Source organism: Penicillium diatomitis (assembly GCF_028827545.1).
Source record: "Penicillium diatomitis strain IBT 30728 chromosome Unknown utg000003l_segment0_segment0, whole genome shotgun sequence".
Classification (NCBI taxonomy): Eukaryota; Fungi; Ascomycota; class Eurotiomycetes; order Eurotiales; family Aspergillaceae; genus Penicillium; species Penicillium diatomitis.
In genome coordinates, this window is record NW_026623175.1 from 1,421,944 (window position 1) to 1,435,073 (window position 13,130).

At 52.1% G+C, this 13,130-nt stretch overlaps 4 protein-coding genes across 4 annotated transcripts; 2 read left to right on the forward strand and 2 right to left on the reverse strand.

Annotated features, from left to right (window-relative positions):
- Window positions 1-560: 560 nt before the first annotated feature.
- Window positions 561-1,778, forward strand: N7539_002715 (tRNA maturation protein LHP1; the record flags this gene model as incomplete). The annotated part of the gene is made up of 2 exons (XM_056932318.1): window positions 561-878; window positions 945-1,778. The coding sequence occupies 2 exons, from the start codon at window positions 561-563 to the stop codon at window positions 1,776-1,778; spliced, it is 1,152 nt and encodes a 383-aa protein (XP_056792277.1).
- Window positions 1,779-2,114: 336 nt separating this feature from the next.
- N7539_002716 (uncharacterized protein) lies at window positions 2,115-2,745 on the reverse strand (the record flags this gene model as incomplete). Its single annotated transcript, XM_056932319.1, is given in 4 exon segments — window positions 2,115-2,165; window positions 2,277-2,496; window positions 2,508-2,604; window positions 2,727-2,745. The coding sequence occupies 4 exon segments, from the start codon at window positions 2,743-2,745 to the stop codon at window positions 2,115-2,117; spliced, it is 387 nt and encodes a 128-aa protein (XP_056792278.1).
- A 726-nt stretch (window positions 2,746-3,471) lies between these two features.
- N7539_002717 (putative RNA binding protein Ligatin/Tma64) lies at window positions 3,472-5,626 on the forward strand (the record flags this gene model as incomplete). The annotated part of the gene is made up of 3 exons (XM_056932320.1): window positions 3,472-3,492; window positions 3,623-4,454; window positions 4,542-5,626. The coding sequence occupies 3 exons, from the start codon at window positions 3,472-3,474 to the stop codon at window positions 5,624-5,626; spliced, it is 1,938 nt and encodes a 645-aa protein (XP_056792279.1).
- Window positions 5,627-6,452: 826 nt separating this feature from the next.
- N7539_002718 (AA9 family lytic polysaccharide monooxygenase) lies at window positions 6,453-7,862 on the reverse strand (the record flags this gene model as incomplete). The annotated part of the gene is made up of 1 exon (XM_056932321.1): window positions 6,453-7,862. One exon carries the CDS (start codon window positions 7,860-7,862, stop codon window positions 6,453-6,455), a length of 1,410 nt encoding a protein of 469 aa, XP_056792280.1.
- Window positions 7,863-13,130: the final 5,268 nt, after the last annotated feature.

The window sequence follows — 13,130 nt, forward strand, 5'->3', positions numbered from 1 at the left end:
GTCGATTGTGATGAGGCAGGCACGACCTCGGGCTTAGCCATCGGCTGCTGCATGATAAATTCTGTATTAGTTCATAGAATGCTTTATGCAAATCAAAAAAGACTGAGCTTCTCATAGTATTCGTTCTTCAACAAGCCTCTGTCTACTAGTCGAGACTTCTCTTAATGCCATGCTCATGTCAAATCTTCACGCTGCTGCACAAAGGTACACATGCCTATGGTTACTGAAAGTGGATGCTCTGTCTGCCTAGTGGAGCCTGCTAGGCTGCCTTGGGACTAGTGTTGACACCTCAGGCAATAACGCAGCTTCCGCGTCCCGAAAAAATCCCCCGCCGAGCTCACTCAATGCGACGACCTTCGCCAATCTTATTTTTTTTCTCTTACTCTCCACCATTCTTGTGAACCCATTTTTGACAACTCAAACGCGAATTGATATCCAGGTGAATCAAGTTATCACGGTCGGATTCACATCGCGCAAAACACATTGTCTGCGCATCTTCTCACATCCGCGCATCCCTCATCTAAAGTCACCTCTCACCTTCGCCTCTCACTACATTCGCCATGGCTGAGGAGCAGAAGCCCACCGCCAACATGGCTGCTGAGCAGGATGTGCAGAACGTCCTCGCTGAGCTGAAGGAGAATGGTGCCTCCACTGAGGTGGAGACGACTGACAAGACCGATGCGGATGAGGCTCGCATTGTCGCGGAAGCAGCCAAATTAGGTGAGAAGTCAGAGCAGGCTGAGGAGAAGTCGCAGCAGCAGCGTGACTCGCGCCCTCAGCAGGGTGGTCGTGGTGGTCGCTTCGCTCGCGCCAACAATGCCAAGTTCGACCCATCCTCCCAGAAGGAGACGGACGACCCTGTGGAGATCCGCAAGCAGGTAAGACTACGCATCACTTTCAGCTCATCTGCGAGTGAGTACTCTTGCTGATCTGATTTGTGATAGGTTGAATTTTACTTCTCCGATTCCAACCTGCCCATGGATAAGTTCCTGCTCTCCAAGGTTGGTGGGAGCACTAACAACGCTGTTCCTCTGGAACTCCTCCACTCCTTCAAGCGTATGCGACGCTTCCAACCCTTCGAGGCCATCGTCAAGGCTCTGAAGGATTCCGAGACCCTGGAATTGACCGAGAATGACACCGCCGTCAAGCGCAAGGTCCCTCTGCCCGAGTCCATCAATCTCAACAACAACGCCGAGGCCGTCAAGGTCTTTGAGGACAAGGCCATGGCCCGCAGCATCTACGCCAAGGGATTCGGCAAGTTTGGCGAGGAGGAGCCCACCACCCAGCTCGACATTGAGGCCTTCTTCGAGCCCTACGGACCTATCAAGGCCGTCCGCCTGCGCCGCACACAAGATAAGACCTTCAAGGCCAGCGTCTTCGTCGAGTTTGCCGATGAGGAGAAGCAGAAGGCCTTTTTGGAGCTTGCCGAGAAGCCCAAGTGGAAGGGCGAGGAGCTCGTCATCAAGAGCAAGAAGGAGTACTGCGACGAGAAGGTGGCTGACATCAAGGCCGGCAAGGTCTTTGCCAACACTGGTCGTGGAGGTCGCGGAGGTCGTGGTGGACGTGGCCGTGGGGGCCGTGGTGGCCGCGGTGGCCGTGGTGGTCGGGATCGCGAGGACAAGCGGGACTGGCGGGAACGCCGCAATGAAGACCAACAGGGCGGTCTCAAGAAGGACGCCCGGGGCATTCCCACCATCCAGGCGACTGGCGAGAAGCGCTCTCGCGAGGATGAGTCCAATGGGGATCACCCGGCCAAGAAGGTGGATGCTAAGGAGTAAAGAATAAGAAGCCTTGCATCCCCTTCTGTCTGCATATGTTTCCTTTTCTCTTCGGCTGTGTTCTATTGAGGTCTGGGCGGGATCCAAAAAAGTTGTCATGATATGAACCCAGGTACATCGGCGTTCTAAGTCTCTCTGGTTATTCTAATTGGATCATGATTCAAGATTCATCTCATATTCCCAAGTATCGTCGAATCTTTCATCCTTTGTGTGTACTGTGTACGCTTCTGGTGAGCATTATCCACGTAACTTACGATGAAAATCAAAGCTCTCCGTCTGACATGTTCGTTCCGGCCAGTGGACACTGATGATTCTTCCGAAAGACCGTCAACCGGTCTAGAACTCCAGATCATAGGCCAACGTATCGTCACAAAGCTCTTCTCTCAGCTTGTGCACTCTGAAAGGTCCCGTCAGTTTTCTTATCCAGTGCAGAACCATGCAGGATCGGCCACCTGCAAGTATGATGGGGCAAGGTTGTTGTTTTGACTATCAACTCACTCCAAGTGGGCTGGATGCACAGCATAAGTCGCAACGGTGTCTGCCTTTTCCAGGACCGCCACGAGTCCCATGTCGAACCCGTGTGCACGCGGTAGACAGATTGGAAGGGGTTTGTTGCATTCGAGAGAAATCAATCCTGCCAGTCATGTACCATGTCAGGATCATTTCATTACATTGCATGTGAGGCCCCACCACTTCTTCGCTCTCTCGCTCTCTCGCTCTCAAAGATACATACCTGGAATCTTGCCTACCATGCCCTTAGCTTTCTCATGAAAGGCATCAACTTGTGCTGGGGCCACACCTTCCTTCAGACGGAAGAGAACTGGGTCTGGTCAGTTTGTGTCGATGTTCATGGGGTGACTGACGTCGGTGCGCCTCCCCCGCATTCTTCGGAAAAAGGCCAACGGTGTGAAAAGAGGTGTTAGTCAGGGAGAAGAGTGCAGTGCTCACCAATGTGATAGACTGGCATGGCTCAGGCTGTATCATTGAGTTATAAGAATAGTAGCCTGTAGATTACGATATATATGAAGTATGCCAAAATGGTAGTTGAAGTAGTAAGTCACAAAAGCAAAGAGGCGCGAGATCGACGTCAGTCCAGGTGGACAGGATTCCGCAGGTGGCAGGACGAACTCGATCGGTTGATCGACATCCCGTCCAGTGGCACTGCATGGCTGCAAGCCTACTATGATACATGTAGTAAATGGTGAGTAAGGCAGTTTATACACACACTCAGGCCTGCTAACGAACCCGTCTTGTGATATCCTGTCATCACGTTGTGTAGTGATCCAAGATTCCCACTCTGGCGATGACTCTATAGTGCTGCGGTGGCGACCGTTCGAGAGTAGCGGATCTACTCGGATTGGGTCTTGTCATTGTCATCTCCTCGGAGCAAACTGATGATTTCAGTCCTACGAGAGACCAGGCGGACGTAGGAGTGTAAGGGCAAGAATCAGTACTAGAGTCCTAGACTATTCTTCAGCCTCTTGTTTTTTTTCTTGGGCGGAGTCTTGAAGCGGGGCGGCGGGGATTTTTCTTGCGTGCTCATGCATCCTCTGCCATGTCGGCGGCCATAGCTTTGTACCATTCCAACCGGAACTGATTCTTGGAGTCCTCCATTCGTTTTCCTTCATGAGTTAAGACCATATTCTCTCCTACCTCATCTTCACTTTCACAAATAACACCTTCTTTCTTCGTCATGTTCAAGAAGAAGCCTACTGTAGGACTACCCCTCTTCTCCCCGCAGCCCCTCCATCATCGGAAGCCTACAGAGGATAACAGACCAGCATGGATTCACTCTCGGGAGCGTGTATCGTTGAATAGAGAGTGTCAAGCTGACCTTTGAGCAGATCAAAAACATCTCCCCAATTAGGTCCTCAGACCGCAGGAAGATTGCCGATCAGATCATCAAAGACTACCAGATCACAATCCCCGAACCCACCGCCGACACGCCCACCGACGGAGCTACGGCGCCGACCTTGGCCTCAATACGCAATGCGCTTCTCCCAGAGAATACCGCCTCGGCCCGTTTCACAACCACTGCAGGCCCTGATCTCCGGGAGGTCTCCGGGACAGTCTACGTAGGCGCCCATCCCGATGGAGATGAGCGGGTATTGTGGTTCAAGGTAGAACATGGGCCGGGTTCAGACAAGCGCCTATATCCGACAGTCTACACCCTCTGGCAAAATCCGGGATTGGTGTCTCTGCTGTATACACCCGAAATGGTGATGCAGAAGCTGCGCGGTGGTGCGGACCTCATGACTCCCGGTCTGGCTAACGAGCCTCCCTTCCCTGAGCGCGCGGTCAAGGGAGCGGTCGTTGCGGTGGCAGGATTGGACAGTCACAGCGTACCTCGCTTTGTCGGTGTCTGCGAGATCGACGTGGCGGCCTTGAAGGAGGTCCAAGGTGCGAAGGGCCATGCGGTGCGAGGTCTCCACTGGGAAGGCGATGAGCTGTGGGCGTGGAGCCCATCATCTCGGCCTGGATGTCCAGCGCCGGAGTACTTGAAAGGATGGGATGAGGGGGCAAGTGACACGGAGGAGCTCAATGCTGCAGCCGAGGGACTGGGGCTTGACGAGACAGCCGAAGAGTCTGCGGAACTTTCCAACGAAACTCCCGACGGAGCCCCCGTGGCGGAAGACGAGGTGACTGCTGAACAGGAGCCGGAGCCTACAACCAAGGGTATGTGCAATGATGACAACTCTGCTACAAGCCTTGTTCCTGAAGACTGGAGACCAAAAAGACCCTAACTCATTCGTATTTATTCAGAAATTGATGACGCCTTCGTCAAAGCCTTCATCTATGCAATCTACAAGTTGAAACAGGACAATCCCTCTGCGGCCAACCACGGGTTGTCTTTACCTGTGTCGCCCTCGATGTTGATCGCAAATCTCATCACCCCATATCTACCCATCCGCTCTGCGCAGCAAGCACAGTACTACACCATCAAAAAGACGAGCTGGAAGAACGTGAAAAAGTTCATCAAACATCTGGACAAAATGCAACTGGTCAAGTCCAAAGATCGCAGCGGACAAGAAACATACATCATGGATGTGGATTTCAATGATCGCCGCGTGGAGCAATTTGTTCCATACAAAATCCCATCCAAGGCCTCACTCGAAGCTTCCCACAAAACCCCCTCGTCGAACGACAGCAAAAAGCCCGCTGCTACGGACGAGGCCGACCCCTCCGTTGGTCAAACACTCAATGTCCAAACCTTATACCGACCAACGCAAAAGCTCACCCCGGACATCTTCCCCGCCTCTTCCTCCAGCAACCCTAAGAATTTCTACAAATACTCCGACGTCTCCACCCATCTCGAGCAGTACACGCAATCCCAAAACCTCGTTTCCGCCGACAACCGCCGTGTTATCAACCTCAACCCTTTCCTAGCCAACAACGTCTTCACATCCAACTTCCCAGAGGACCAAGGAACCCTCAAACGCGGCAAAGTCACCCGCGACGGCCTACTCAGGCGACTCATCGAAGACCACGCCCTCCTGCAGCCCCACTATGCCATTCTCAAATCAGGCCAGACCCTGGCAGACGTGAAGCCCAAGGCCGGCGCAGCCCCCAAGGCCGTCGTCACGCTTGAAAAACGCACGGGCTCCAAGACTGTCACCAAGGTGACGAATCTGGAAATCTTCGGCATTATCCCCACTCTTCTGGCGGAGGAGTTGCAAAAGAAGTGCGCCAGTAGCACGAGCGTCACGCAGGCCGTTGGTGCGCCCAAGGGTATCATGGAGGTTCTGGTGCAGGGTGACCAGCGAAAAGTGGTGGACACTGCGCTTGCTCGTCGGGGCTTGAAGAGTCAGTGGGTTGAGGTGGTGGATAAGACTAAGAAGAAGAAATAGCGAGCTAGAAGATTTGCCCGGCACTCGTCCCTTGACAATCCGATGATCAATATTGAACAGGTAGCGAGTCAGTGGTCACGGCGCGTTTCATAAACTTTTAAACGAAACAGCGACTGTCGAATTCTATGAATACGGTACAAGTCTGGGTGGCTTTGCTCAACACCTGGGCAACCGATTCGGCCACCTGCTAGTATTCGCGATTGATCAATGTCGACATGGACAGAGAATCTAGCTAAGGCTTCCCGCTGAGCAATGTTTCGCAGACAGACGACATTATAGATCGTATCATGGGGACCCAGTGGCAAAAAGAAAAGGGAGACGCCTCGTCTTTACAAACAGACGACTGAAGTTCGACCAGCTGTCAATTATTCAAGACTACACTAGGAAGATCGAAGATTCAGAGCAGTCAAACAAGTCCATTCGAAAACCATGAGAAGTATGTCTAAGAAGTTGATCTGGAAGATCCCAAATCACCTGGCCTTCTCAATAAGATATTGAGGGAAAAACAAAAGGCCAAGTGGGGTAGAAGAAAAGAAAGAATGTGAACACTAGATGAGAAAGGGGGGGGGGGGGGACTACTTGTACAGTACACCCTTGCAGATCCGAAAAAATTGCCACGTACGTGCAGGGGATAAACCAGATCCTCAACAACACAGTACCAAATCAAAAATGTGGACCAGAGAATCAGACACGACCAATAAAACCAGAGATCAGTGCCTCATACAAGGGAAAAAGGAACCGTCAAAGACCAAAATCACTTTTGGAGGTGGTGACCGACTTGACAGTGGACATTTTGCACTTGGGCAGGAAGAAAAGGTGCAAAGATTTAGACGCGGAGGTCACGGGCGTGAATCTTCTGGTCGCTGACGAGCCACTTGATGGTGTCACGAACAACGCTCAGGGCCTGTTCGGCGCTGAGGGAGCTCAGGTAGGAGGACCAGTCCTGGGAGTTGTAAGAGCTGGCGCCGGAAGAAGAAGAGGCGGAGCCAGAGGAGGCGGAGCCAGAGGAGGCGGAGCCAGAGGAGGCGGAGCCAGAGGAGGCGGAGCCAGAGGAAGTGGAAGAACCAGAGGAGGCGGAGCCAGAGCTGCTGCCGGGGGCGGAGGTAGCCTGGGCGGACTGGCCTCCAGCGCTGGCGGTAACGGTGACGGAGTCAGCGGCGCTAGAAGTCTGTGCATGAATCGAGTCAGTAACGTTTGCTGTAATGGTAGCGGCGGCTTCTCCGGCAGTAGTAGCCGTGGTGGTAGTGGCAGTGGCAGCAGCAGTGGCAGCAGAAGTGGTCGTCTTCTTCTTGTTCTTGGGCTTGCAATGCTTCTTTGGGCGACCGCTGGGCGAGGGACGGGGCAGGCGAGTAGACTTGGGATGGTCTGGGGTGGAGGAGGCGCTCACAACGGAGCTGGATTTGGGGGAAGCACTAACGGAAGAAGCACCGGAGGAGGTACCAGTGGGAGTGGCGGCGGCAGTGGTGGCAGGGGCGGCGGCGTTGGAGCCAGAGGAAGAGGAATCACCGGCCGAGTAGACAGCGGGACCGGGGATAACGTAGCTCTTCAGGTTGTTGTAGATGTTGACGAGGATACCGGGGTCAGTGTCCTTGTAGAGGGAGGTGCCGACGACACCGGAGGGGGAGTCGCTGCCACCACCAGTGACCTTGAGGTTCAAGCACTGGGGGTAGTTCTGAGCACCATCCTTGTTCTCGGCAGAGTGCAGAGCGATGATCTCGTGACGGAGAACGTAGTTACCAGCGGCGAGGGAGCTGGGGATGGTGACGGAGCCAGTGTTGTTGTTGGCAATCAGGGCATCGGAGGCCCACGTGCCATCATTGAAGAGACCCTCAGCCTCGATCTTGAACCACTCGAGGCTGGTCTTGTCGGCGGTAGAGCAGTCACCGTCGCACTTGGCGAGGTAGTTCAGGACAGGACCCTTGTGGCTTTCGGGCCACTGGGTCCACTGGAGCTCGACCTTACCACCGGCCTTAATGGGGGCGGAAATAGCGCCGGGCTTAGCACCACGGTGGCAGATGATGTCGGGAGTCGCGTAGCCGGTGCCATCGACGAAGCCGTTGTCACGGACAGTGGTGGACCAGCCGATGACCTTGGGAGGATCGGCCATGTAGCCGTAGGAGTCGGCAAGGTAACCGCCATAGTACTGGCCATCAACGACAGCACCGGTAACGTAGCCGTGAGCGGAGACCATGGCGGCCGATCCGAGGAGGATACCAGCAATCTTAGGGACAGACATTTTTGATTTGAGGTTGAGAGGTAATGCACGCACAGCGTAGCAAGAAAATTGGGATCTGTTAGGATGAGGCGAATGAAGACGAGGTCGAAAGAATGCGATGAGGGACTTCAGTCAATGAAGTCAGCTCGTGGGAAAGTGAATGGATAGGTACTAGACCTGGAAAGAATGAAGAATGAATTGAAGGACTGATGATAGAAGAAAAAAGTAGAAGCCATGGTGGTGCTGTCGACCAGGTTTTATATGTCTCTTGCTGTCGGTCGATGGGACTAGCACTGCAGCTGTGAGATGGTGTCGGCCACGCAGGCGGCATCAGATTCCATCAAATCTGACAGATTCTCTGCAGTAATCGAGAGCCCCTTGGAAGCGAAGCTTGTACCTGGTATGGCGGGTCCTGGAGAGTGTAGACTGTTGTAGACTACTGTTCCACCAGTCGTGCCGTCGACTACAGGTGGAGTAAGCATATTGTTCCGAAAGGAGCAGCCCCGGGGTCCCAGATAGATGAAGCTATCCAGGTCTCCTGGAGGAAAGAGGGGAGTAGCGGCGTTCTGCAGGCCTGGGCGATTTGCTAGAAACCACAGGGCAGATCCACCGAGACATGCATAAATGGGTCCTGACTCCGTACTACTGTCTAGGAACGGATCCCCTCGACTAGTCTGGAGGCGATGGGGGAGTGTATGGCCGATAGAGCACTGACTCCTTCCAAGATTATTTCAGGGTTCAATCTGAGTCGGAGGGGCCCGGCTAGGGTTCGGTTCGTCCGACTCCCAAACCCCTTAGACCCGAGCTGGCCGATCTTGGGCGGCATTCTGCGACAGCTCGGGTTTCACAGTGACGGACTCACGCCTGGATGGGGCAGGTGGCCCCTGCTTGATCGGATCCGTGTCAACGGTCTGACATACCGCATTTGCGCTGTGTGGTTCCTCCGGCGGATACCAGGCCCAGGTGGTCCCTCTTGGGCGCTAGTAGTGCACACGCTGAGGTGAAGATGATTTCTTGGCGTTTGAGGTTGAAATGGCCAAGAGTGGGGAAAGCTAGATGCGTTTTAGGTTAAGACCCTCCAGCCGCTCCAGCCATCGCGGCTCGGGACAAGGCTAGACCGCCGACTATTGCTTCACTTTGATAGCAGACTGGCGGGCTCCATCCCTGTCTGTCGATATCATCATTGCAGTGCTGTTCAGTTTGTATATAGCTGGATGACATAATGATCCAATCTGTGACTGGACCGGAGAGGTGGCGGCATTAGAGGCTTGATCAGTCGGCTTGATGAAACATCGTGTCCTCTGATTCATTTAACTACCGGCGGGGTGGAAAGAGAAGGATCTTTCCTGACTTGGATGGATTGGCCATGTCGCTCCTCGGATGATTCATGCAGATCTGATTCGTGACTTGCAGTCTTGTTACTCGTTCATGGCCAGCTCAAAGGCGCCGAAGCACTGGAGGGAATTTAGTTGTGTGTTGCAACATTTGCGACCGAGGTACTGCATAAGGGCTCATCCAGTAGATACGGTATCAGAGAATAAGACCCTGAAATGGAACTCCGGGTACTATTCTGAGATAGACAACAAATCAGCAGTCTTAGTCGTGGTCAATGAAATCGGTTCAAATAGCCTAATCTCTGTCGCGAAGTGCTTTTGCCAGTATCGGCTTCCGGGAAGATGGTTCATGCTTTGGGTTTGTGCTGGACCCTCGACATTCCGACATAGTGACATACTAACATACTGTACTTACAGTACACTGAGTAGTACTAGTGAGTAGTGAGTACAGTCTCCGGTGATCCACATCAATTTATTCCTCGGGTAGCATCAGAAAGGATTACTTGGGGGTTTTCTCCGGTGGAACAATGTAAACCTGATAGAGCTTGTAGCACTCCGGGGCAGTGGTCCTTTGCACTAGTCGCTGGATTCTCACTTACAGTGTAATACTGTAATCACTTCCTCTTCGTACCTCAGCCCATACAGAGTCAACGCTCGCCTCGGCACGGCGGTACTGTACAATTCGTACAATATGTGCTACATCATGCATGGCCCATCTGATTATGTTGTGGAGCTACCTCTGCACTTTGACAGTCACTGCACTGCACTTCCATTCTAATCTGAAACCAACGTGCATGCTTGCAGTGCTTTCCAATTTCCGGAATTTCCATGTCAAACATCCATCTATCATAGAATAGATGATTGAAGGAAGTGGTGGAGCGCCGGTTGGAAACCGGAACTTGAAAACCGTCGCAGGGCTTGGCATGCGGAGCCTGACTCGCCTGTCTCCGCTCGTCGTTTTGGTGCCGGCAGACAAGCGCGCTATTTCTCTCCCCACAATCGTGCCATACTTGTGCTAATCGATAAGCCATAGCACTGCAGATGTTTTGACCTTTTCTCGAGCATGGAAACTTTCGCAAGTTATATGCAAAGTTATGGCACTTGTCGCACTGAAGACTCTTTTCAATTCTCGCACGTTGTGCTATTTATGACTTGGCTCATCAGGTGTCGATCGAGTCAGGCTGAATCCAGGTCGCTTGGTCTTAGTGAACTGGTTGTTCAGTCAGGCGACGTAACGACGGATGCCAGCTCCTACTACCTAGGTAGACATATGAGAATTGAAAGCTTGACGTGATTCCGTGGGTGTACCACTATATTCCTTTCTGGGAAATTGTAGCCCCGGGCTAGGTACCCCCCGTCAGCTTCTGCATACATACTGTAGTAGGGAATCCGGTTGCATGTACCTAGAGCAGATGGTTTGCAGAGGTGTGTGTGCCTGATGGTGGCCTTATAGTCGGGAGAGACTATTTGGGCATTACGAGAGGGGTCAATCAACTTGATCACCTAAGGAATCCAAGAAGGAATCCGAGGATCATCGAACGAGTTCATGGGATCCGGGAGATCCATCGGAGAAGGGAATCGAGAGTTCAGGACAGTCTTTACAGTCGGATTCTTTTGCATTGCAATGATACACTCCTTTTGATCTTCACTTGTGCCCTTTGACAACTGTTGTACGGTCGGGCTGGGAGATCTCTGGACGTGCGTGCTGGTGGTTGTGGTCTGGTTCCTCTATGACTCGACCTATCTGGTGAGATCAGACTGCCTTGAGCATTTGATCTACTGCCTTCAATGCTAAGTGACCAACCGACAGCGGTCATTTCCCCTGGTCAGATCATCGAAGAGTTGCGCGCACTGCCTGCGGACCAGGTCTATCAGACTGCCAAACTCTATCTGCGTGAGATCTGTAGGAAAGGACAAGAATTCCTGAGTCTCGTGTCCTCTCCAAAATTCGCCATCCTTGACAAAAGTGTAGAGATCGATCGCGACCGAGTCCAGGAATTCTTGTCCTTTCCCACAGATCTCATGCAGATAGAGTTTGGCAGTCTGATAGACCTGGTCCGCAGGTAATGCACGAAACTCTTCGATGATCTGTCCTGGGGAAATGACCGCTGTCGGTTGGTCACTCAGCATTAAAGGCATGAGAACAAGATGTTGTTTCGCGGCGGACATCGTGGTCTGCTGATCCATCTTGATGTCTTCTGCAGAATCAATCCGCAGAATTCAGCACAAATTCGCCCATACTTAAACTTCTTCTCCGGAGACTCCCTCCCCATCCCAAAAATCTTGCCGTCCCTGGCAATTCGCTGTTTTCCAGTCGTTTTCAAAGAAATTTCTCAAAATTCAAACAACAACAAAGCCGAAATTCAACAAATTCAGTCCCCTCAAAGGAGAAACCTTCAAAACGCAAAATCTGACACATTCGCATGAAACAATCCAATAAGCATTCAAAATTCAACAAAGGAAATCTGACTTAAAGGCAACTTAACCTTGTCCCTGCCGCGGCGGCCGTCCTCTTTTGCGTCCGCCCACACGGGCAGGGACGGGCTGCGGCATACGGCCCTTGGAAGGGGGGCCCGGCCCCCGCGAGACGCCGGCGAACGGCGTACGTATCTGCGCAGTAGGCAGGAATATATTCTTAGCTTCATCCATGTTTCTTTCATGCCAAAGGGTCTGGTAATGAAATATTTTCAGGCGGAATTCTTCTGCAGACGGCTTACCGCCGCGTTTGCCATCGTTGGTTTTTCAGGTGGTCTTCCTCTAGAATTCGAACTCGCGTAGACCTGAATTCCTTCCTTAGGCACGACGTAGCCCATCGCGAGATCGTAATCTCTCTGGTCTTGATTCAGATCCCTGGCTGCCTTTTCGATCCAATCGAAAGAGATCCGTCTTTTGCTCCTGGAAGGGTAGTTCCTATTGATCTTTTACTTCTTGATTAACTTCGATCTCAAATTTTCCGGTAGCCCTTCGATAAACCAAGTGCATCGCTCGAGATCGCTGATGTCCCCTCTCTTCACCAGATACGACGACACAGATGAAAATGTAGTCAAAGATATGTAGAAGTTGTCCCATTCGATGCGATTTCTGCAGAATCTCTACAGCCAGGCGCGAGTATAGGTAGCCTATAAGGGTGTCTGTATCCTGATACTAGTCCTTGAAATCCTTGAAGAATTTTCCCTTATTCTTCGCCTACTAGTTAAGATTCGCTTCCACCCACACCCGTTATAGCCAACCGCAGTAATCCGGAAGGATATCCAAAGTCCTTTATTAGAACTCTAACTCTCAGTCATGCTCGACCTCCATTCATGTTCCATCGGACTCCCGTCAAAGCATGGGCTGCATGGCTAAAGCTCGAAGTCAATTAAGAGGGAGGGAAACATTACAAAACGATACGGTTATTCAACAACCAGACTGTAGACAGACCCGGATATCAATGATCCGCTTCTGATTTCCGCTCCTGCATGTACCACTGACAGGATGAAAGAATCGAGTCTCAAGTGTTAAGCTGAGAGGTGATATTTGTATCTGTGACTGATCAGTGATCTATGCCTACATGTGCATCAACGTAGACGAATGTAACCACCTAGGTACTGGTGATTTGTGCGGGAGACAAGCCAGGTGCCCAGGTATACTTGAGAAAGGAAGCAAGGGAAGCAGAAGTGGGAAACGCTGTGAGCAGGTGGAAGAATAAGAACCTTTGAGACCAGAGGATTACGGCTGGGCTTCAGTTCCATAGGGGTGGCCAGCCTATAGAACTAATGTCATAGACATCTTGAAAGGCCCAACTGCGTACCTGAACTGGACAATGAGGACTACGAAGTTCCAGAAATAGTAGTGTTGAAAAAGCGGGTGATCGTCGAGAGGGCTATCGAGGCAGTGGTCTTGTAAGTGCTGAGCACAACGCCTTGAGGCCTCCAGTTGCTCGGCAAATAAGCAGGTCCTGACCATTCACATACAC